Source organism: Branchiostoma floridae, chromosome 12 (genome assembly GCF_000003815.2).
Source record: "Branchiostoma floridae strain S238N-H82 chromosome 12, Bfl_VNyyK, whole genome shotgun sequence".
Classification (NCBI taxonomy): domain Eukaryota; kingdom Metazoa; phylum Chordata; class Leptocardii; order Amphioxiformes; family Branchiostomatidae; genus Branchiostoma; species Branchiostoma floridae.
Window position 1 is genome coordinate 16,244,495 of NC_049990.1, and position 23,249 is coordinate 16,267,743.

General features: G+C 40.5%; 3 protein-coding genes across 3 annotated transcripts in view; 1 reads left to right on the forward strand and 2 right to left on the reverse strand.

Annotated features, from left to right (window-relative positions):
• Positions 1-6,414, reverse strand: part of LOC118427058 (death-associated protein kinase 1-like) — a 57,878-nt gene extending 51,464 nt beyond the window's left edge. The window contains exon 1 of the mRNA XM_035836696.1: positions 6,090-6,414. The gene's annotated coding sequence lies outside the window, so the exon portion shown is untranslated. The remainder of the gene's footprint in view (positions 1-6,089) is intronic.
• Positions 6,415-11,388: 4,974 nt separating this feature from the next.
• Positions 11,389-17,461, reverse strand: LOC118427059 (death-associated protein kinase 1-like). The gene is made up of 10 exons (XM_035836697.1): positions 17,393-17,461; positions 16,969-17,067; positions 16,557-16,655; positions 15,711-15,767; positions 15,320-15,451; positions 14,731-14,967; positions 13,519-13,612; positions 13,181-13,347; positions 12,793-12,984; positions 11,389-11,586 (listed from the first exon to the last, which is right to left on the reverse strand). Exons 1-10 carry the CDS (start codon positions 17,459-17,461, stop codon positions 11,389-11,391), a joined length of 1,344 nt encoding a protein of 447 aa, XP_035692590.1.
• A 9-nt stretch (positions 17,462-17,470) lies between these two features.
• Positions 17,471-23,249, forward strand: part of LOC118427061 (rab-like protein 6) — a 12,013-nt gene continuing 6,234 nt past the window's right edge. Inside the window, 4 exon segments of the mRNA XM_035836698.1 lie at positions 17,471-17,509; positions 22,230-22,239; positions 22,242-22,309; positions 22,661-23,235. Of these exon segments, the coding sequence (XP_035692591.1) occupies positions 17,471-17,509; positions 22,230-22,239; positions 22,242-22,309; positions 22,661-23,235 (692 nt within the window).

A 23,249-nucleotide genomic window follows, 5' to 3' on the forward strand; every position in this document is an offset into this window, starting at 1 on the left:
TATAAAAGCACGATAAAAGCTTGGGGTTAAATTTACAGGTTTGCATCGAGCTTGTTTTGAGTCGGTACTCTTCTCAGCGACCACCTGCCCAAATCGACCGCTTTTTCCCGGTGCCCTGGTGGTCGTCTTGGGCAGGTTTGACTGTACCTTACCAAAAATGGCGGTCTCGTATTGTTCTGCTTTTTTAGTTGATAAGTAAGCAGCGACGTCGTTAACGAGGGCGACGGGTCAGAGTTCACATCCGAGTTCTTCGCTATCAGGTCCGAGCTTGCACCATGATAATTACGCACAAACGGTGGCTTTAGAGAGTCTAGCCTTTAGCTTACATCAATTAAAATTGAATAGGAAGGCATTTACGCCTTGAGATGTTCCATGAATATAATCATTATTGTTGTATTGTACACCCGGTAAACCGCCATATAGCGGAACAAACCAGGTTTGCTCTGAGGAGGGCAAGCTGCATATCAGGACAGATTTAATTGATCAGCTCACACCCGGAAGATTCCCCACACTTTTTCATAAGTGCGGTTGATTCTTGATCTGTAGTTCTCATGAAACACGGGACCCCCATTTAATGTCTTATCGATCCGAAGGACGTCCCTAACAGAAGCTAAGTACTCATCTACTCATTTTATGAGTGAAACGAAGACAGTCGTGTAGAGTGCATTTCCTTTGTATGGCTAAAGGTCGGTGGCATGTCAACGGATTTGAACCCAGGACCACTGGGGTATGGATCAAACACCCTGCCGTTACGCCACACGACCACACTCGGTTATGATTGACTTGAAGGACGTCTGAAGCTTAAGCTTGAAATGTAGAGCAGTCTAAGGTAGCTCAAGATCTAACTCAGGTCATGGTCAAAACGGTTAGGAAATCACAATAGTTAAGCCTCATGAAACAAAACCAAATAGAATCAATAAACGGAAAAAAGACTAGAGCGGTCCACCTGGTGAAATCATTACCTGTTACAAACATCAGATTTGCAAGGAGTACGTTTACAACAATTTTTGCAACCCACTTTGCATCTTTTTTGATGATTTATAGCATAATTGCAAACTTTCTTAGGGGCAAAGATTACCCTATTAAGTACAATCGTTGTTTTAGTAATCCACAAGGAAGACTATAAGTACACAGTGTCAGAAGCGAATGTTTTTTCCATAAAGATAACACTGACTTCATTTGTGTTTACTTGAAATCCTGCCTGACAAGCAAACAAACCTAGTGAGCCCGTCTTAATCTAATTTGCCCCTGAATGGGTAAAAATAACACATCCAGCAAACTTGAAGATTTTGGGGCATGATATGAAAGCCTCGGGGAAAGACGCATTAAAACTGCCAGAGGCATGGCTTTTTTACTAGACATTCAAAAATCACTCCACATATTACAAATGTAAAGTTTGATTCTGTATTAATGTGACAATATTAACTTCAACGTCTGATACATTTTGTAGATATTCAGCGCAACTAAAATGATTCGATTCTTCTAGCTATTTCCCAAAGTGATTTGATCTGTGCCATTTAATTTTTGTAATTGTTGTCACCTATGACATGATCAGTGTGAAGTACTAAGGGAAATAATGAAAATGCAGATTTCTCATAAAATCAGTACTTTTAAGATCACCCTCAAGCCAAATCTGCAAATAACAAGACTTACAACTAGATCCAAAGGGTGTTTCACAACATGCAGCATCAACTACAGCTTTTAAGGTTCTTCCAAATAGTACATCCATACGGTTTTTCCGATTACATTCATCAAGTGTTTTCAACTGCATATACTAGGCGTTTCTAACTACATGCATAATGGTTTTCCAGCTACATTTATACAGCGTTTTCGAATACATTTTGTACATCCATAAACAAAATTAATGCAAAATGCAATTAGGACATAGTACATTTAATGAGATGCAGGTGTTCTAATTTGTAATTGTGGAGCAGTCACAAATGCTTAAAGCAAAATCTACAAGTACACACAGTACCACTTTGACAAAACTATGGTTGTCTGCCCTTGTTGCTGTTACATTGATCTCTGAAAGCGTGTAATTGGCGTAAATGGAAAAATACTACCGTATGACAGCTGTTACATTTTCTTGCAACTCGGACCCTGCATTTTAAAAAAAAAGCCACCAAACATACACGAATTACTCCCTGCCCAAAGACGTATCCACTACTCATAAAACATGAACCTGGCAAGTCAAGTCAAAGTTCCTTTCCGCGCCTGATGGTGCATAGGGCGGCGCCCATCTCCGTTTCAGTAGCCCTGGGCCACACAACTTTGTGCAATCACTACAGCAGGGGGCTAGTCCACTGGTAGTGGCGTGTGTTCAACTTCCATACTCTTTCCCGAATGCTGAGTGCTCAGCAGAGAAAGCAGCATTACCATTTTTAAGGTCGCAGCCCACGGTATTTATCCGCGACCCCCGTGGTCTATTACGTAGGCGTAAAAAAGTAGTGCGGCCGAAATCTAGAAGCGCCTGTTAACACCGCTCTGCGTAACTAAGGTGGTCCAGGCCATGTTACAGTTATCACTTGGGGTCGGAGTGAAAATGGGTATAAGTCAGCCATACGCATTTCAAATTGACTCAAATTTGCAGGAGGGTTAGATTGGATGTGTATCGTTGCGTCTAAGTAATTTTGGTATTGATATATTGTATTAATTTGTTTGTTTTAATAAATTAATAAAGTCATTTTTGTGGGTAGAAAATGTAGTTTTAAGAACCATTCCTAAAGTTCAATACTTGTGTTTTTTGTGTATAGCTGCTAATACTTACCTTTGAACAGAAACTGGGTGATTATAATGATACTATATTTCCTTCTCCTGAAAAATCATTATTTGTCTATGTTATTGATGCATATTTTAGGGTAGTTCTTTCCCTTCTGGCTTATATAAAATCTACGGAATCATTTTCCTAGTTTTTTGGCTGTTTTTAGAGTAGACAAGGACATGGCCGATAATCAAATGTTATTTTGGTCTTTCCTGAAAGGTTACTATAGTCCTTTAAAATGGTAAAAAGTTTGTACTATAAATTTTACCTACAGAGGCATGTTCTCCAACCAATCAATCTGACAGCCTAATTACTTAGTTTATTTAGCACCTCCTTGAGAAGCAATTATAAGTAATTGACACTTGCATCGGGGCTCAGCTAGTGCTATTGTTATGCGTAGTGTGGTCTGTCAGGTTTGTCTTGCGCTTTTCACCTTACCATACTCCAATGCCCATCCAAAAGTTTTTTTAAACACAAAATAATGACATGAAAAGACAACTGTAGAATTTACAAAAGTTACATTTCGATTAATGAAGGCCCAGGAATTCCTTTTGTTTCCTTTAGCAGTCGAAGTTCTGTTCATATAGCTGCGCACAGAACTAATGATCGAAGGTGAACTGAATGATTGAATTCTATGTACATGTAGTTAATTTTGGTGATAAAATGAAGACCTAAAATATCAACATATGTGTGGCTTCTTCACCGATATTTTGCTTCATTCAGTGTCCCGGGGCTGTAGTGAGACCCCAGGAATAGACAAGATCGGCAGCGTATAGTGTCAAAAAGACTTTACATAGAATGTAGTACATGTATTAGGAAAATTTGGATATGAGTCAATCGGCAATACACATTGTAACTACAGAGTAGACATTATTACTAGTAATCAGTTTGAGTTGGTCATGTCCATTGTATGATGCAATACAGATAATTTCTGCAACAATTTGAATTGATAAATGTGATATAGAGTTTGAAAAAAAGGTACATTGTACCTTCAATTTGGTTTTTAAAAAGCTACGTTTTTTGCGATTGTAGAGCATCTACTAAAAGACTCTTCTCAAAAGAATACACATAAAATATTTCGATTTTGTTATAACTTTATGTGAGCACTATTCATTCATATATTTGTCATTATACACGCGTACGGCACCGCACATGTATATCTCGCTATTAAAGACTGATCGACACCATAGCCGAACGTTTTATAACATTTTGGAGGGCTGATAAGAAGGAATGCCATCTAAACCAACGTTTGAATTACAAATGTGCAACAATATTGTGATAAATACTAGTAGTTAAAAAAGGAAATAGAAAATTACACCAACTCGGTTTCGAACCCGGGTCAAAACAAAGTTCAAATGTAGTATCAAACCCTTACCAACTAAGCCACAAAGACTTGTGCTGAAAGCGGGGTAATTCTGATGTACATGTACAAAGTCTGTTGTTTTAGTATTGTTTGTGCTTGATTGGAGAACAAAAGATCATTGTCCTCCTCTGGCTGGGAAAGTTGTTTTTACCAAAGGAATTAGACAATAATCGGAGCCGATTCACAGCTGCCTGTCTGGGAATTTTGTCTTAGAGAAAGAGTTACGTGTAGCTATTTTGTGCGGTTTCAACCAGGTGAAATTAAAGAGTCACAAAACGAACACATACACATTAGCACATGCAGCCCTGTCTTGTCCTTTGCTTTGTATTTGCTGGGCCATCTTGGAAATGGAGTCCGGAGGTAAAGCAATTAACTCACCAGGGGAAATTAGCACGTGATTGGGATGCAAAACAGCAGGCGGGACACTGGGAGGGGAACTACTGCATATTTACAAGCACCTAACTCGCACTTGATTCATTACAATATTCAAGTACCTAATCATCGTATTTAAATGAGGCATTTGGCAAGACAGGCCTGGGCCACCTTAGTCGCGCAGAGCGTAACGTGAAAGACAGCGTGCTTTGCTATATGGTAGTATAAGGAGTCGACTTTCAGGTGGTATGTGTAACGTTTTAATGTTTGTCCATTTGGTGTATAAATGCGCGTGACCTTTACAGCTGCCTGCCCCTGTGAGCCGGCTGCAGTTCGGCATGACCCCGCATGACCCCTTTCAAAAGAGGTCTTTGAAAAAATTCTAAACGACAACTTATTCTGTTTTTCCATTATTTTGGTAGTTTATACCCTCGACTTCAACATATTAGTTTGTCGTGCTTGAACACTGCACCCTACTATGATTTTATCAGCGTCGATGTCAGTCACATGCGCAGCGGCAGCGTGTTTGCCTCGTGACCGAGAGGTCGCGAGTTCAAATCCGGCTGCCGTGTCACCGATTTTGTACCCTTGGGAAAGGCACTTTACACGGCTTTCTTCACTATACTCAGGTGAAAATGAGCTAGCTTCGGCTAGAGCTGTCCCTCGGATAGTTCATGAAATGAAGGTCCCGTGTATGGGGAGAGCAACACCCTATGCACGCTAAAGAACACTCAAACGTGCGATGGTGTGGTGTGAGATGGAGCAAACCCTTCTGTCTGGAGTTGATGATTCACTTCAAATCACCCGGATGGAGGCCTGGCGAACCTCCATACCTTATCAGCCACACGGTGATTTATATCATTCACCCAGACAGGAGACCTTGCGCATCCCCGTCTTGTTCTCAGTTATTCGAGAGGATATGTCACTCCGTAAGGGGCGGTGTAAACATGTGTGATCACGTCGACCGATGATGATGATAATTATGATGATGAACCCCAATCTATCCACCAAATATCATGCAAAACATTTGAAAAGTCTGAAGTTATGCTGTCCGCAAACAAAAGGACACAGACACTCGGCTATCTAATCTCCAAGCAGATCTTGCGTGCCATAAGACAGTATCCAATTTACTCCTTTGTCGGCTAAACTCCTTCCCCAGCTTATGAAACTGTCTTATGCCAAGATCTGCTTTGAGATTACGGCTACCGTCCTGACTAAAAATGCTACGCCAACTATTTTCGAACTCGACGTCCTTCCCGCAGCCGCTACTCAAATACCGAATATCATGACAATCCATACTCACATTCTTGAGTTATATATAGTATTAGCCTACATAAAGATTCACACACCAATGCTATAGCGAAAAATATAACCGGCGAAGTATATATATGTATATATATATATGGCGAAGGTAATAACTGCATGTTCTACGTGACCGGATACAGTTAGCCCGACAAACATGTCTAAAAACAAAACAATCAGGTGTGTTATGGTTACAGGTCGTGTGACCAAGCAAACACACATATGTACATGTACCTTATCGTATATAGTCAACTCCACACACCTATTCACTTAATTTAATTAACGTCTTACCGTATCACATTGTGTGTCTCCATAGCCACCACCAGGCCATCCTTCGGGGTTACACGAGGATCGCAGACTTAGGAAACAAAATCGGGAAATTGGCCATTGAAATCAATTCACGCCAAAGTTATTGTTCACCCTTCGGGGTGCGCAGCGGACCAAATCCTCTGGTATTCTCCCTATAATAGCCAGTCTAGTCAGTTTGGTAAAGACTATGTTTTCTACGGCACTTCTGAGAGTGAAATCTATTAGTCTGGTTCATATATAAGCTAATAATTTACGTCCAAATCTCAGGTGCAACAAGCTACTCAAGTTTACTACTGGTTAACGTGAACCCGGAAGTCGCCAGGTATGACGCACCTGTTTTACCGCGCGGTGGTGCATGGGAAGGAAGGATTCATTACGTTGTCATGGAGACAAATGGCCTTCTGTGCGATTAATCATTTTTGCTCCAGTTGTGAGTGATAGGACATGTACGAGAGGGGTTATCAAAGATAAGTAAACATTGCCGAAAGTTTTTGCTTACTAAAGTTACCTTTTCAAATTCAACTTTTAGATCGTAAAATTGGGGGCCCTAGGTCTAACCAGGGCGGTTGTATCGTCCGTATCTATTGACGTTATGTAAACACAACGCTCAGCCTGCTCGATGGCTGTCATGTGATCCGTATCTATTGAGACCTATGCGCTTACCCTGGTACTACAAGGTGCATGTAATATAAATATAACAGGTTTAAAATCGATTTACAAGCGTTTGAATGGGATGTATTAGAAGTTTGGATAGAATTAACCAAAAAGGCATGGGGGGGGTGGTGGTCTTGTAATAACAAGACTGCAATTCTAGCTGCTATGTTGAATGATTTGTTTCTAGTCGATAACAAAGGTATTCTGACTTCAAGGACATTACATTTACCATATACATGTACCATTAGTGGACAGCTACTCCTATGAGCAAGGCATGTCGTAGGGTATAGGTCCAGCCCTAGTCTAACGGCCCATTGTTATTGTAAACTGAAGCAGGCAGCACGCTTCACTGAATTGATAGTGGTGGGTGTTTGCCAGCTCAAGGCCCACTATGTACAGTGTTGCTTGCTTTGGCTCGCAGGGCGTTACTAAACAAATAGTGCTGGCATAAGGAACGCTTTATCCGTAACCAATAATGAGTGTTCTATAGTTTTTGACCACCGTTATGATTATAATGCATCGTGTGACAGTTCTTACGACACGCTTGACGACACAGATGGGTTACAGGAATCAGTCTTGCTTCAGTAGCGAAACCTTTACAGCAAACGGCGGCATCTTACATGTCTGTTGCCGTGTACAAACATTACACGTGAAAATAATTTCCTCAGGTTATTTGAGTTTTCTTAGCATCTTTTTATAATTATACACAACGGAAGATGTCTGGATCTGATATGCATCTGAACTTAACCGAGTAACCAAGTGACACCTAACTAGTTGTGTATAAGAAACGCATACATCCAAACAGTATTCATGTATGACCTAAACTACACAAACTATAACTACAGCAACATAACACATGTATTACATGTATACATAATACTTCATTGTTACATTTCTAAGGGGGTATTGATGATATAGCGTTAAATAGAAGAACTTTAGACTGAGGACAAATTATTTCTATGAATCCACAAGGGAGCCGAAAGCACAAAATGACAGAAGTCAATAAATTTTCCGATGATGATAACACTGACTTCTATTATGCTTTACTTTTGACCCAGGCTTGCAAAGAAATAAACTCAGTGAACTCGTGGTAAAAATTTCACATCTGGCAAACTCGTTGGGCAGGATATAAAAACTGGGGGAATGATGCATTAAAACTAACAGAGGCATGCCTTTAAAAGTCACTGAACGAATTCAAATGTTTAATGATGAACTTTATTGCTCGGCATTTGTACATGATACAGTGTAATTAAGTACTGAGGTGACAATAACTGATCTGATTTAAAGGCCTGATCAATTTTTAAAGAATTCGACTCTGAGAAAAGAGAACGATTCTGCTGGCTCTCTAGTCATTTAAATGGTGTGATCTAAATTATTATTTAACTTGTATCCCCTAATGCCAAAATCAGTGCAATTGGATATAAACGAAATCCAGATTTCTGAAATACTCAATATCATTTAAGGTATTACACTCATACCGATTCCGCAAATAACAAGATGCGGTGTTTTAATTCGTACCTGTAAAGCAGTAACAAAATGCTTGAAGCAAACTCTACAGGCACACGCTGTATCATTTTGACAAAATTATGGTGGCACATGTTTGCTGCTATATTGAAAAGGAATGCTTGAAATTTGTGTAAATGGCGTCATATGACGGTATGACGACTGTTACATTTTGTTTTAAAGTATGCATTTTTATTGTCTCATGAGACATTTAGTTTGGAGTGACATTAACAATGGATTGCATTCTGGTTCTTATTATCAAATTCTTAGAAACTATTTACTGCCTGACAATTTTACATCATAAACATGTCCAGAGTTACCTTTACCCATCAAGAATGTAAAAGCGCTAACCTAATATAGCAATCTGACATGCTCTATTGATGTAAAATGTGTAAACCTCACATGTAATGTTACCTAAACAGCGAATGGAATTTTACAACAGATAGTACTACTGTCTTTCGTCATACATAGCAGAAGGACTAGTAGTACATTTTTTTCATATTTCAAGTGCATTTTTCTGAAGAATGGCATGCCGACAAAAACTGGCCAGTAAGCTGTCAACTGCCTTATTGCATAGGAAGCTCATCTGAGCTATTCTCAGATAGATTGTCCTCTAGCTTCTGAGGTAATTGCTCTCAGGTCAGTGTCGTCTCTTTTCAATTTTTAATGTCTCATTCTAGGGCCAGCCTATCTGAGCTAGTCTCAGACACATTATCCTCTAGCTGCAGTTGTCCAACGGCACCAACGACACCGTGATACACATGGAAGACCGCGCCATCACATGGGTTGATGATGGTGTTGCCATACCCGCCCACGATCTTTTGCTGGACCCTGTTTCCAACAGCTCCTTGCTCCTCTTCCTCGTCGTCGTCTCTCCCGCCATACAGGAGGTCATCGACGTCTTCAGAGAAGCCAAGGATGTCGTGATAGACGATGCCGTGCTCTGCTTTAGCCTTGTCGATCTGATCCATGCTGTAGGAGTAGAATTCTTCTCTGTGTTCCCTCAGTGCACGAGCGCTGAGCACCCTCTCCTCTGTAGTGGTGCCTGGGCTGCACTCGTCAAGCTCGTTGGTAAGGATGTTCTCTATCAGCTCGAGCATCTGTCGGCAGCTCGGCTTGTCGGCCTGCTCGCTCCTCACACAGATGTTGACCGCACGGCCGTCTGGAGAGAGCTTGATGAGACTTTCCACGTTACAGTCGAAACACTTGGCTCCGTCTCTCCACAGCAGCGGGCGATTCTTCAGCTGCCTCATCAGGCGGGTCTGCACACGGGGAAAGAACCCGGAGGAGAACATGTCGGTGGTGTCGGCACACTGGACTTGCTTGCCGAAGTACACGGTCTTGGCAGGGTCTGCGGTCGGCTGCCACTTCTCTGGAGGCATGGACTGTGTCAGCAGCCCGGGGATGATGAACTCCTGTCCATCAAAGGTGTGGCAGAGCTGGAACTCTTGCAGCAACATGATCATGAGATCGACATCGGCGACGCAGATTTCCGTTTCGTAAACCGTCGTTGCCTTCGAGAAGCGTCGTTGCCAAATTTTGGAACCCTCGTTGCCTTTCTAACCGGCGATGCCATTTCCGAGCGACCGATCGTGAATTCCGAGTGCTCGCGGCATGTTCGTGAAGTTTCCGTAGCTTCTCGGGAAGTTTCTGTAATTCACGAAAGAAGGACCAGATCTTGCTCCACTGTGGGAAGAAGACCTTCTCAGGACTGTAACTCTGTCTTCTACTCAGTTGAGGAGTACCGAAGCGTCACATGACGATATACGTACACCGTTTGGGGAGTACATTTGGCTACGGAGTGCCATGTAGATAGACTAGAGTCATTGGTAATGTAGGATTTTTCTCCGACTCTAACACTAACAGTAGAGGGGGGTCCAGGGGTGGACTGAAGTCACCGGATTGGAAATTGGTAAAGGTTACTGACCAATTCTGGACTGGATCAAGGAACGGTTTGGGCACTTTGCAAGGAGCTTTTCAGATATTTCTGGGCTGCAACTAAGGTTAGGGATAGAACCTGATTTTGTACCTCTTCCGCCCTCACCACATTTTTGGAACAGTCCATTATTGAAGGAGGGGCTGGTAACATGGCTTAGAAACACAGACAATCGGCAGGCATTGCCATTCACGTACCGTGTTAGTGGAGTTGGGAGTCAGTCAGAGTCTGACCAAGTTGGTCTGACAAACTGACTCACAACGTCACCAACACCTTTTTTCAGTAGACGCTCCACCCAAGGAGCTTTTACATCATATAGCAGACAATAGCTATTGTACTTGTAAATGTACCAGGCTCTTACGGTCAGGTCGATAATGTATGTATGATTTGACACTTCTCACATGCATGACATTACATTGATGTGCGACCTCATTAAAGTGTCGGATTTACATACAGATGGCGTCTGGCAAGGAGCTTTTATCTTTGCGTCTGGTAACAAAAAGAAATAAATTTGTGGACACTTTGCCCCTTCTAACACTAATTCACCCTTCATGTAGACATTAGAAGTAATAACTTTGATACAAGGGCTCAGAAATAAAGCACATTTTTGATAACATAATAATGAAATATCTTTATTGCAAACTCATGCCCGATGGCTAATTGCAAAAATACATGTATGAAAGTACAATGATGATAATGATACTGAATGGTATTCGATAACAAAGTAGGTCATCAACTAGTGATACTTCTGATATTTCTTATGCATACTGTTGTATTGTCAGTATACCGATACCCCATATATAAAAATAATGCACTAACCCAGCTACTCCAAGTAACATCTGTTTTGAATAAAGAACACAATCCTGTACAACTCAAAGTCAAGACATGCTTATTCCAGTGTCCCTTACAGTACGTAACAGCACAACACATTTCTGTTCTTCTACAATTTGCGAGCAAAGTAGAATAAGTAAAGGTTTGAGCGATGATAGAGAACCAGGCCCAGAGTCATATGCTTCGAGGGATGCAATTACCCACAATACTAAGAGTTCCGAGAATTCACGAAAATCTCACGAACATGCCGCGAGCACTCGGAATTCAAGATCGGTCGCTCGGAAATGGCATCGCCGGTTAGAAAGGCAACGAGGGTTCCAAAATTTGGCAACGACGCTTCTCGAAGGCAACGACGGTTTACGAAACGGAAATCTGCGCCGCGACATCTTTGAACACGTTTTGGATTTCTTCTTTCGTGACGATACCAATGCCCTCACGTCTTCTCAGATGGATTGGGAAGTTTGCTGGTGCCATCACTTTGCCGAAGACATCCGTGCAGAGCCAGTTGGGTTTCAGAACTACAATGGGCTCAGCAGTTGAGGAGACCAACAAGATCTGGAACAATAAGGAAAGACTTGTGTATGAAATTCATACTATGGATATTGCATAGTTAGACATGCTTACGACAGCAATGACTTCAAAATTAAAGTTACAATGAAACTACATTTTATTCATGATAGTATATTGTAATATCATAGACATTTGCACAATACGTACATGCTTCTTATTTTATCAAACATAGAACTTTATTCAATCTTTCCCCAACTCTTGATGTTTTCAGCAAGGTAATGAGATTAAACGGTGTCTATTAATGTCATGACATCACGATAAAACATGGCAGCCGACTTGGAACTTTGCACTTTACGGCTAGAAATGGCCTTTCTTCTGAGACGATTACAAGAAAAAAGTTTCAATATATTTTGGTATGCAATCAAAAGATTAACCACTGTTTACTTATCAGCAATGTTTTTGCAAGCTGTGGTGCGAGATGCCAAATTCGACACCTTTCCGTGTTTGTTGTGGCTCCATAACAGGTATAATTTAATCAATGTTTAAATATTATATAACCCGTTGGCAAAAATCAAGAGCTTGAAGTATGGTGTTTGATGGTTAGATGTTCGATGACATAATAAAGCGTAATTATTTATGTTTATAAATGAGACTACTTCTGTTACAGAAATACGAAAATGTTGTATATTAGTGCAATAAACACTTTAAATAACTGATTTTATACTAACAGTCATTTAGTAGAAGCATTATATAATTTACATGGTGTTAGGAATAGCAAAAACAAGAATTGTATATGTCATTGAATAGTTTCATTAGGTTGGTACGTCACTGAATTAAGTTTTAGTGACCGTCTTTCACCTTCTTCAGGGCAATTCCGACTGGTTCACATTGTACTGCAGGACAGTTGTCACTGCTCACAAAAGCGCATCTGGATCGGGAGCATTTTGTGACCGCATCTGAACTGTGAGCAGCGACATCTGTCTTGCAGGACATTGTGAACCAGTCAAAAGTGCTCTGAAGAAGGTGACAGACGGTCACCGAAACGTCGGTGAAAATAAACCGATGGTTGTGTAAAAAAAGTATCTTTATTCAAGAATTCTTGCGTCATTTTTTCTGGCTTCTTTTTTCACACACTTTGTAGTCATGAAAAGTGCATTTGTATTAGAGATAGTAATCCCATAGCAAATACTTGACCGAAGGCTAATTTTGATTAAAAGCAAAAAGATGAACAAAAAATGATAGATAATATACCTCTCCAAGTTGATTCAGATATTGCGAAGACGCCTTCAGAAAATCTTCTTCAGCCAGGCTGTCAATATCCTTCACAGCCTCCTTGTACTCTGTCCATCTGAACACGGGACACTTTGGGCTGCACGTCTCCTTGGTCCATTTGGGTAGGCACTTGATGATTTCAGCACACAGTTTGGGCACGGCTTGCTGGTGCTATATAATAAAAGTAAACATCGATTTGATATAATTATCAGGCGGGTGTATAACTCAGATACCATGGAATTGAGGTGTCAAATATACAAAATTTTCACACGTTCGGCATTATGTTGTAAATCTAGTCTGTACGTCTAGTAGGAATGTTCCAGCGTAAAATGTTGAAATTTTCTTATAACTAGGTGAAACCACTCACTGTTAGAAGCTGGGTCTTCAGTCTTGTCAGAAGGTCTTTAAGACGCCACATGTCAGTCTGACGAGTCTTTCTGCAGTCAAGCAGGAACACTTCATTTGAGATGTCCAGATGATCCTTAAACTCTGATGTCATCAGCTCAAGGATGGAAGATGCCTTTTGATGTCCTTCTAGTAATTTTAAGATAGGGTTTTAATTGAATTGATATGGAAGACAAAAGTTATTGAGATTACATCTGACCATAAAACACTTAAATAGCTTGAAGCTTTTTCTTTATTTAGTACCAGCTGTACATGTAGCGTGAAAGTACATGGCATGAATTATGATGTAAGGTGAAAAACCTGTGTCAGTCTGGTCCGCATGACTGGCCAAGAGGATGACGTTAGGTTTGCTCTTTGTGTTGCAGGACTTGATGAAACACAGCCACCAGTGGACCTGTGAGTATCATAGAAATGAATTTGAAAAGTGACCGTAGGTAACATACTCTGTGATCTAATTATGGTTTATGTCGGTTGTGATGTTATCTGTGGTGTATGACGTGGTGTTTATATCGCATACGGAACACATCACATCAACTTATACCAAAAACTTACTTAAAAGCTAAAATACCTATCACTGTCAAACACAGTCCTGTACGCATCAACAGCACAATCAACGTCTTAATCGAACGACACCAAATGAAAACAACGACGCACACCATTTTAAAAAAGTGGACAGCTGTGGACAAAACTCCATATTGGTTATTGGTTATTGGGTGGGCCGACTACTCACTCTTTGCAGCCAGTGGCTGAATTGCGAGGAGCTTACAATAGGCGGGGCTAAATCGCAAGGGTCTGGAGCGAGCTGCCATTCGGCGCCAGTCAGGTGACCTCAATACGACAGTAATTGCCCCAGGTGCGGCCAAGGTACTGTAGGTTTTGAACCGCTCACACCGCACCATCGCACATGTGGCGGGTTCTTTAACGTATCTGCTTTGAGATAAGTAATTGCCAAACCCCATCGCTCATAGGCCAGCTGTTCCGCAATACCAGGGGAAAAGGGGTGATTTCTCAAATTATTACATCGATAATAAAAACAGCTACCGCGAAAAAAAGACCCCAAGGATCAAACACGTTCTAACCATAAAATGCATATGACTATCAGCCGTGCAAAATGTTAACAGTATGCTATATCAGACCAAGCTCAGTACTGGTAACGCAATGCCCGAACGATATGGCTTATTCCGACGAGGACAATCTGCTTGACCGTATTCAATACCTCAAGGCTTAATGCGCGATCATAACGAAGACCTGAACCACTTTACCAGATGGCGTAGGGGTTAAAACTGAAATTATTACATCAATGATAAAAACAGCTACCGCGAAAAAGAACGTGCATCATTTCGCAAAGGAGTACAGACAACATGCCAAGCCATAGAGTTATAGGTGCGAACACTCAACGCATAAAGTGATCACAAGACTGTCGCTGGAGGTTACCCTCCAGTCACAGAGTAATGAATTGAAACAGAATCATCTTTAGTAGTACACATATGCAGAAGATGCATTTTTCGTCACCTTTTTCTCTTGTGTAAGGATATCATCCATGATGCTGTACAGCACGACAAAGATTGTGTTTTCTGCATTCATGAACATGCTGTGGGTGACCGCGTACTCCGACTGTCCGGCGAAGTCCCACACACTGACCTCCCCCACACTGGGAATGTTGGTTGTTCCCACATTCACACCAGGGGTGGGCTCGTGTGGCTGATGGTCTGGTGTCATTCTATCCCGGAAGAAGGCGGTGAAAGGTCCCTACATGTAATGATGAAATGGATGGCAAAAACAATTATGTGAGATCATTATCCCGATAAGAAGGTTTAACGTTAAAGTTATAACGAATGTGCCATTCTTACCGGTAATTTGTACCATGCCAGTACGATTTTATTAATTCAAACCTGTAACTTTTTGCAGCCTAATGTAAAACAGCATTGAAACATGGTAATGATATATGCAGTGACGAAACAGTAATTGACCAGCATAATCATGTTTCTGCAGAGTATATTTCAAAGGGTAATCTAAAATAAAATTGTCTTTTTGCACTTATTTTCTTTAAAAGGGTAGATTCTAATTAGAAAGGAATTCTATTATAAGAAAAAGGTGGTACCGTTTGCAGACTTTCCTTCAGTGTAGATTTGCCAGCTTCCTGTGGTCCACAGATGCACAGTTTAAACCTGTCGACTTTCACCCCACCGGATTGTTTCATCAGTTTGTGGTAGGAAACCTCTGTGGCCAGGTTCTGGATGGTCAATGCAATCGCTTAACTTTCGTCATCCGAAAATGCAGTCTGTGCCTAAATTTAGTTTTTGCCTCGCTTTATTCTATATTAATTTATAATAACGCAAAATCAAAATATATTTGTTTGTAATCGCGAATCAGATAACTTCATTGTGATGACACAAGGTAAAAGTGGTGCAGTAGGCTCTTAAATGTAAATGCTGTTAACTCCGTGAAAAAGACAACGTTCTATCAAAATTGCATTGAAAGCCTTTGCTTACCTTAAGGAAACGTCTGCGGTCTTGGTCATGTACCCAATCCAGTGGTGTTGTCCCATCCTGTGTACGTGTACGTGAATAACTCATTGGAGTTTTATACATGTACAATGTGTTCATTTCCGTATTTTTAATTTACTGTCCGTAAAAGAAATATTAAATCCTGGTCAAATGTCTATGCATGTGTATCTGTAATCTGTAATCTTACTTAACTCTAGGTTATATATACATATGCATAAATGTTAAATTGTATCATATTGTTAACTGCCGGTAAGTTTAGTGGTGGGAGAAGACAGTAGTTCATTGCATTCTGTAACGGTATTGATAAACATCACTGTCTCAAATGTTGACTGATAAAATAATTGCGATTTTAGTAGTGAATAGCGATCTTTAAAATAAAATTACCGATAACATATCAACACTTCAATCATGATTTGTTGATGGTAACCTAATTTTAGCGATTTAAGTGCTCACTATTCGACTGCTAAAATCGCAATTATTTGATTGATATAATGCTAACAGGTATTCTAATCCGTCAGAAATTGCTAGAATAGTGTGTCTATCTATTCGCACTTAAAGGGCTCTGTTTGCGCCGTGTATTTCTCCCACTTTTCAGTAAACCTTAACTTTAACAGGATATAAATCTGTCATTTGTCACCTCAATAAGTTACACATTTATAGACAATTCTCGAAGGTAGTACAAATATTCCTGCTAACTTTAAATTTAACCCCTGTCATGGCTAACTAACTTGCCTAAGCCGATAGATCAGGGAACTAGACTAGTAAACATTTCTTAACAATCATTAATTGTCCAGTTTATTCTTACTATTCTTACTGATTACATGTACTGACCTTTTTCTTCGCCTCCACATTAGCACCGAGTTGAACCAGCAGCTTCACCATCTCAGTGTTTCCGCACATGCTGGCCACATGGAGTGCGGTCCCGCCATACTGTGTGAACAGACAGAGGAACAAATAAAGCCGTTTTGACTTTTGTATATCTACGGATCCAAAAAGACCCCCGGGGATAGAAGGCTATAATGACTGTCCATCGTTGAAAAACCCAAACTTAAACAGAAAATCTAATCGTCAATTGTTACTTCTATACGATAAATTGATATAATGGTCGAAGGTAGTAAAATATTACTACGTACAATGTATTCAACCGCTGTCATCGGGGAGCATTCTAAGACTAGCAAACATTTCTAAACTATCATTATCTGTCCCTTCATTTTCTCTAAATGAGATGATTTTCTGTATTTACCTCGTTCTTCGCCTCCACATTAGCGCCGAGTTGAACCAGCAGCTTCACCGTCTCAGTGTTCCTTTTCATGATGGCCACATGGAGTGCGGTCTCGCCAACCTGAGTGAACAGACGGAGGAACAAACGAAGCCGTTTTTTGAGCCGCCGGATTCAAATAAAAGCCGCCGGATCATTGTAAAACCTAAACTTTAACGAAAAGTATAATTTTCAATTGTAACTTCTATACGATATATTAATATGTTTGTTGAAGGTAGTGCAAACATTCCTACTAACTTGAAATACAACCCTTGTCATTTGCCTATTGGTTCTATGACTAATGAGTCTAAGCCAAGAGAGCGGGAAATATTCTAAGACCAGTAAACATTTTGCAACAATTTTTAATTGCCCTTTATTCTGACTAAATGAGATGATTTTCGGTATTTACCTTGTCCTTCGCCTCCACATCAGCTCCGAGTTGAACCAGCAGCTTCACCATCTCAGTCTTCCCGTTCATGCTGGCCCAATGGAGTGTGGTCCAGCTATCCGTACCCTGAGTGAACAGGTGGAGAAGCAAATGAAGCCGTCTTGTAAATCGGCGGATTCAAACAGTCCTCCAAGGACAGCTAACGCTATGACTGTCCATCATTGTAGAACCTAAAGTTTTACAGGAAATATAACTTTCAGTCACTTTAAAATACATAGTTATAACTTCGGAATGTATTACAAATATTCCTATTGAAACCGAACCCCTGTCACGGCTTCTTTGTATGGATGGTGTCCTACTGGAACCCTAAAACTGATGAGAGCGTGCGAATAAAAAAATGTTTGGCCAAAAAAGTTTCCCTCTTTATGAAATGTAAGTGGTCATGACTGTTTAACAAATGAGTAAACACACAGAATATGGTACATACCAAACGATGGTCTTCATTTCACATCTCTTTTTTTTGACATCTAAAGCAACTTTCTTGGCATCCTATGACATTACTTTTATTTCGTATCTATTGTCCAACATGTTTTTTTTTCAGTCTAAGGCATATGTATGCTCATTTTGCAGCTGCTATGTATGATTTACAGTATGGTTGAAAGCTTATTTTCTTTGGAAACGTCCGAAAATTGATTCGCGCATGGATGTCATCCATATAATCAACTCAACATGGCCTTTTGACCACAAGCAGGAGATCAAAAACATTATAAGACTAGTAGATATTTCCCAACAATCATTAATTGAAACATCTATGAACAGCCTGTACTACACTTCATGATGATATGCAATCCTTTACTCCACACAGATAGATATGGTTAATGAAATCGCACGACACATTTACATGTATACAAAGTTCGATTGGAAACTGGAAACACTGTGCATTCTTATTGGAATTGCCTGGATCGGACACATGATAACAAGGACTTGGAGTCAGACTGCTTGAAATCTCCTCTGGCTGGAAAGAAATCATGTGATAGCAATGATAAATTTGCATATGCAGCACGTACAAAGTCAGATAAAAAGAGGGGATAGAAATGCTCAACCTCCTAAATCCATAACGCTCATTAGCTGCATTTACCCAAGAGCTAAACCTGTGATTGACGTCCACCCCAGCCTGAAGACACCTCCTCACGGTCTGCACGTCTCCCCACACCACAGCACTCAGAAAATCGGCCTCGTCCATGGCAGGTCGTTACTCCTGACACCTGTTATCAAAAATATAATACTTAAACTGCTTATATTACATGTGTGCTTATTACTTTTTTCACAAATACTGACTGCACAAAAAGAAGATTTAATCCCCATGATTCATCTGCAATGAGCTAACCTAACCTTTGTACCATACTCTAAAGTATACGATGTTTGTACTGATAACAGTGATGAATGGACGTTGAAACATCATAAACATTGATGTTCCAATTTGCAACCACCCAGATGCATTTAGCAATTTCATATCAACAAAATCTGTTACATCAAGGACGACTCTTAATACTAAGATCACTTGGTGTTCGTGTGTTTGAATTTCATCAATCAAAGTACATTTAAATGAGGGAAATATGCCTTTGTCATTCCCTACTACACTCATCTTGGCGCTGAATAAAAAGAGACATAAAGAAATAAACAGAGACTAACTTCTCTGGTTGTTTACTTTTAAATCACTTCAACTTATTTTCACAAATAATCTAGGATAAAGTGTAGTCTTTTATCATGATGTCAGATTAAACTTTCTCAAGTATTCCTTTATTGTGTGGATAGATTAACCTCTACATCGTTTTTCCTCTGACTTTGTACACTTTGAACAAAACATCAATGTATTGGTAAGACCTAGCGTTGCTTTGTAATATATAGTATGACCGCCGTGCATGTGATACGTGACCGGATACAGTTAGCGCGACGTGCACTTTGATCGGACCGAGTTTCAACTGAGCATTTCATTGGTTGTAACTCAAGAGCTACGGGACACGGCATTCTCAACGTCTAAGGTACATAAGCGAGGCTTCCTGGTCAGAAAAGCACTGATCACCTTTACCCATAAGTTGTAATGGCAGTATTCTCAACCTTGACGCGTAAAGTCAATACATATTCGTCTTACTACACACTATATTTGTGCTAAGATTTTCAGTAAGGTTACTGTCACAGAACATATTGCCGATAAGGGTCTCCTTATAACACCTTCCCTCATATGACAGCTATGTTTACACTACACATTGACAATCGTATTAACGCTCAATTTGCTTTTGTTAACCTATGGAACGATGAATCAGACTGAGACTTAACAAACGCAATGGGTATCCAAGCACTATAAAAGTATATGACGTTTGCGCCTTCTTCGATGTTGGCTTTTCAAGGGATTGTGTGTGGTTGGTTGAAAACAACATTAGACGTGGCTATATTAGTTTGAATGTTGCACATATAGATTCAAATCTATCTAAACAGAACGGCTCATGCATCCCTAACAATAGACACAATAAAACTCACCTGTATTTGTACTTGTTTCTTTTGTCTACCCGAAGGAAAACATGATGATCTCAAACCTTCAGCCACTCGCAGCTAGTACCGTACCCAAAATGGCGGTGTCGTAAAGTTCCGCTTTTTAGTTAATGAATAACCAATGACGTCCTTAACGAGGTTGACTGGTCAGGGTTCGCATACGAGTTCTTCGCCATCAGGTCCGAGAAAATAAAAATTACGCACAAAGATGGCTTTACAGCGTCTAGCTTTAGCTTTCATCAATTGAAATCGATTGGGAAGGCATTAACGCCTTGAGATGTTCGAAGATAGACATACATTTTGTTCTTGGTACAAGATATTGTTCTATGAATATAATCAATATTGTTGTGTTGTATACCAGGTAAACCGCCTGGCGTAACGCATTAGGTTTGTTCTCAATAGTGCAAGCTGCATATCCGGACAGATTTAATTGATCAGCTCACACCGGGAAGGTCCCCTACACCACTTTTGCATAAGTGTTGTTGGTTCTTGAGGTGTATCTCTCTTCAAACACGGGACCTTCATTGAATGACGTATCCGAAGGACGGCCCTAACACTCTGGTCAATTACGGCATGTGACACGGTTCTAGTTAGTTGAAAACACGCGTATTCTTGGCACTTTTTAACGCATGGTCGTATTGTAACGAAACTTCATACAGAGTTAGTACCATGTGGTACATATGAAATGCACATGTAATCTCAATCGATGCACTGTAATTTAGGGTTAGAAATAACGATTTTGGTTACTGTTGATTCATTGATGTATGGATTCCCCAGCGGGGACACGGAATATATCCTTGATTTTTTACGAGATAAGAGTTTATTTACAACGGAAATAATCTGTCCAAGGGTATTTTAGATTATGAAACGAAATGGAGATAATTTTGGGGCAAAAACATCAAAAACAAAGATTTTTCCTCCCTTTTTTCGCAAACATATCGCTGTTACAAAAAAATCATAATTCTAAGTTCAAATACCCTTGGATAATATTTATCTGCAAGCTATAATGCCAATAAAATAACCACTTTTTCTATCAATTATACAATTTTTACCAGGGAAATAGCATTTAAAAGTAGTAAACACGTTCCGCTGTCAGCCGGGCCTCTCATCCCCTTTTTCGCGCCATTTCACTCTCCTGGGGGTCGGAACGCGTTCGGAAGGTACCATTATGCTGCTTTCGCGGGGGTGCCTTTTTTGTTATATGTTCATATTTGACAAACACTTGGCCGTTATTTATAACGGGTGCCATTCAAAAGACTTCCCATAATGAATGTTTGTGTGCCATAGATTGTAACTTCCTTTTCTTTTAAAAATCCAATGCAGATTTATTCTGACGGCTCACGTTTCCTTGGGGTTACGCGCGGTCACTGGTTCGTCCGACCCGATTTTGCGGCTACATGGGGTCCGTTTTGATGTACAGTCAAACCTGTATTAGCGGCCACCTTTGCATACCGGCCACCTGCCCATAGTGGCCACTTTTTGTCGGTCCCTTGGATTCGTAATGATTAAGAAATAGGCTTAGCGGCAACCTGTCCAACGCGGCCACGGCCACACGATTTCTGGTCCCGCAGGTACAAACACATTGCCGATTACGGCCAGGCGGACCGCTGATCTATGTTTCGGCACGCGTTCGGCCATATACAGCAGCCGAATCGTCACCCTACGCCGGATTTAAGACCTCTTTGACTTGTTTTCAAAACAAAACTTCGTAAACTGGCGCTACCCATACCCGCTGACAAACGAGGTCATATAAGGTCAATAGACGACACCAATATTACGGAGGTTAATTGTGTTAAAGTTACGTTCTAATACACTATCGTATAGGTTAAATTACATCACAAAACTTTCTAAATAAATTGTTACAAAGACAAAATGATAAGAACTTCAGACTATGGTGGATTTTATTCTTACATTTATTAAGATATAAGTCTTAAATGACGAGACTTTTCTTTTTAAAACTTTTTATAGCTTTTATTTTCTTAATACATATAGTGTAAAAATCATTGCAGTAACGTTACATGTACAGTACTGTATTATGTGAATAAAGATCAGTCGGTACTAAAACCATGTGTAACTTATTGCTTGTGGTCAATTAATTAGCATGTTCTCTATAGTGGCCACCTCTCTATAGTGGCCAATTTTGACCAGTCCCTTGAGTGGCCGCTATAGACAGGTTTGACTGTACTTACTACTCTGTGTCTCTTATCATGCAATCGCTATATTATCTGTCTAAAGTAAAGGTGTACTAGTATGCCTGTGTTGATGTTTCATTCTAAATCTAATATCTGGTCTGATGTTATATATACAGGGTGACCGTAACACTGCCTGTTCCACCGACTACAGGGACACAAATTTGTGGAGGAATATCTCCCTACTCATGAACTACAGGTGAGACATTTTGTAGCCACTTCAAGACCATACCCGTAGTCCAATTGCAAACAGCATAAGACAGTGGCATACACATGTACAGAGTTAAATAGGAACTAACATCTATTCTATGTCTATTTCTACTCAAACTATTTGAAATCAAAAGCTACACATCTATTCTATGTCTATTTCCACTCAAACTATTTGAAATCAAAAGCTTTTCCGTATGCAGTCGGAGATGAACATTTTTCACAGATAATTGGGTTCGCTACCTAAGCAAGAAGTTTTTTTGATGTTCGGTAAGATGTGAGAGCGTGAAATTTTTTTTTGAGATTTCTGGGACTAATTTATTCATTTATGTTGCCTCTGTAGGTTGCCACCATAGTTTGGAACTACAAAGCCACTGATGACGTAGTAAAGGTTGAGGTGTGGGACGTCGTGGACAAAGCCAAGAAACGCAAGAAATCGGACTCGCTCAAGCTAGAGAACGATCCGGACCTAGCAGACGAGTTGGCGCAGGCTCTCGATGCCGAATTTCTCGACGTCTACAAGAACTGTAACGGCGTGATAATGATGGTTGACATCACCAAGCAGTGGACGTTCGATTACGTGGCACGCGAGTTACCCAAAGTGCCCGCACACATCCCCGTCTTGATTCTGGCGAATTTTCGCGACATGGGCGAGCATCGTGTCATCAGCGCCGACCACCTCATCTATTGGATCGAGGGGCTGGACAGACCGGAGGGTGCGGCGGACATACGGTTCGCCGAGTCTTCCATGAGGAACGGGTTCGGACTGAAGTATCTCCACAAGTTCTTCAACATCCCCTTTCTTCAGCTACAGAGGGAGACGTTGCTACGGCAACTCGACACAAACAAGCGGGACATGATGGCGATGATCGAGGAAATCGGCATCCACTCGGAATCGGAGGAGCAGAATTATGACTTGTACATCCAGGGAT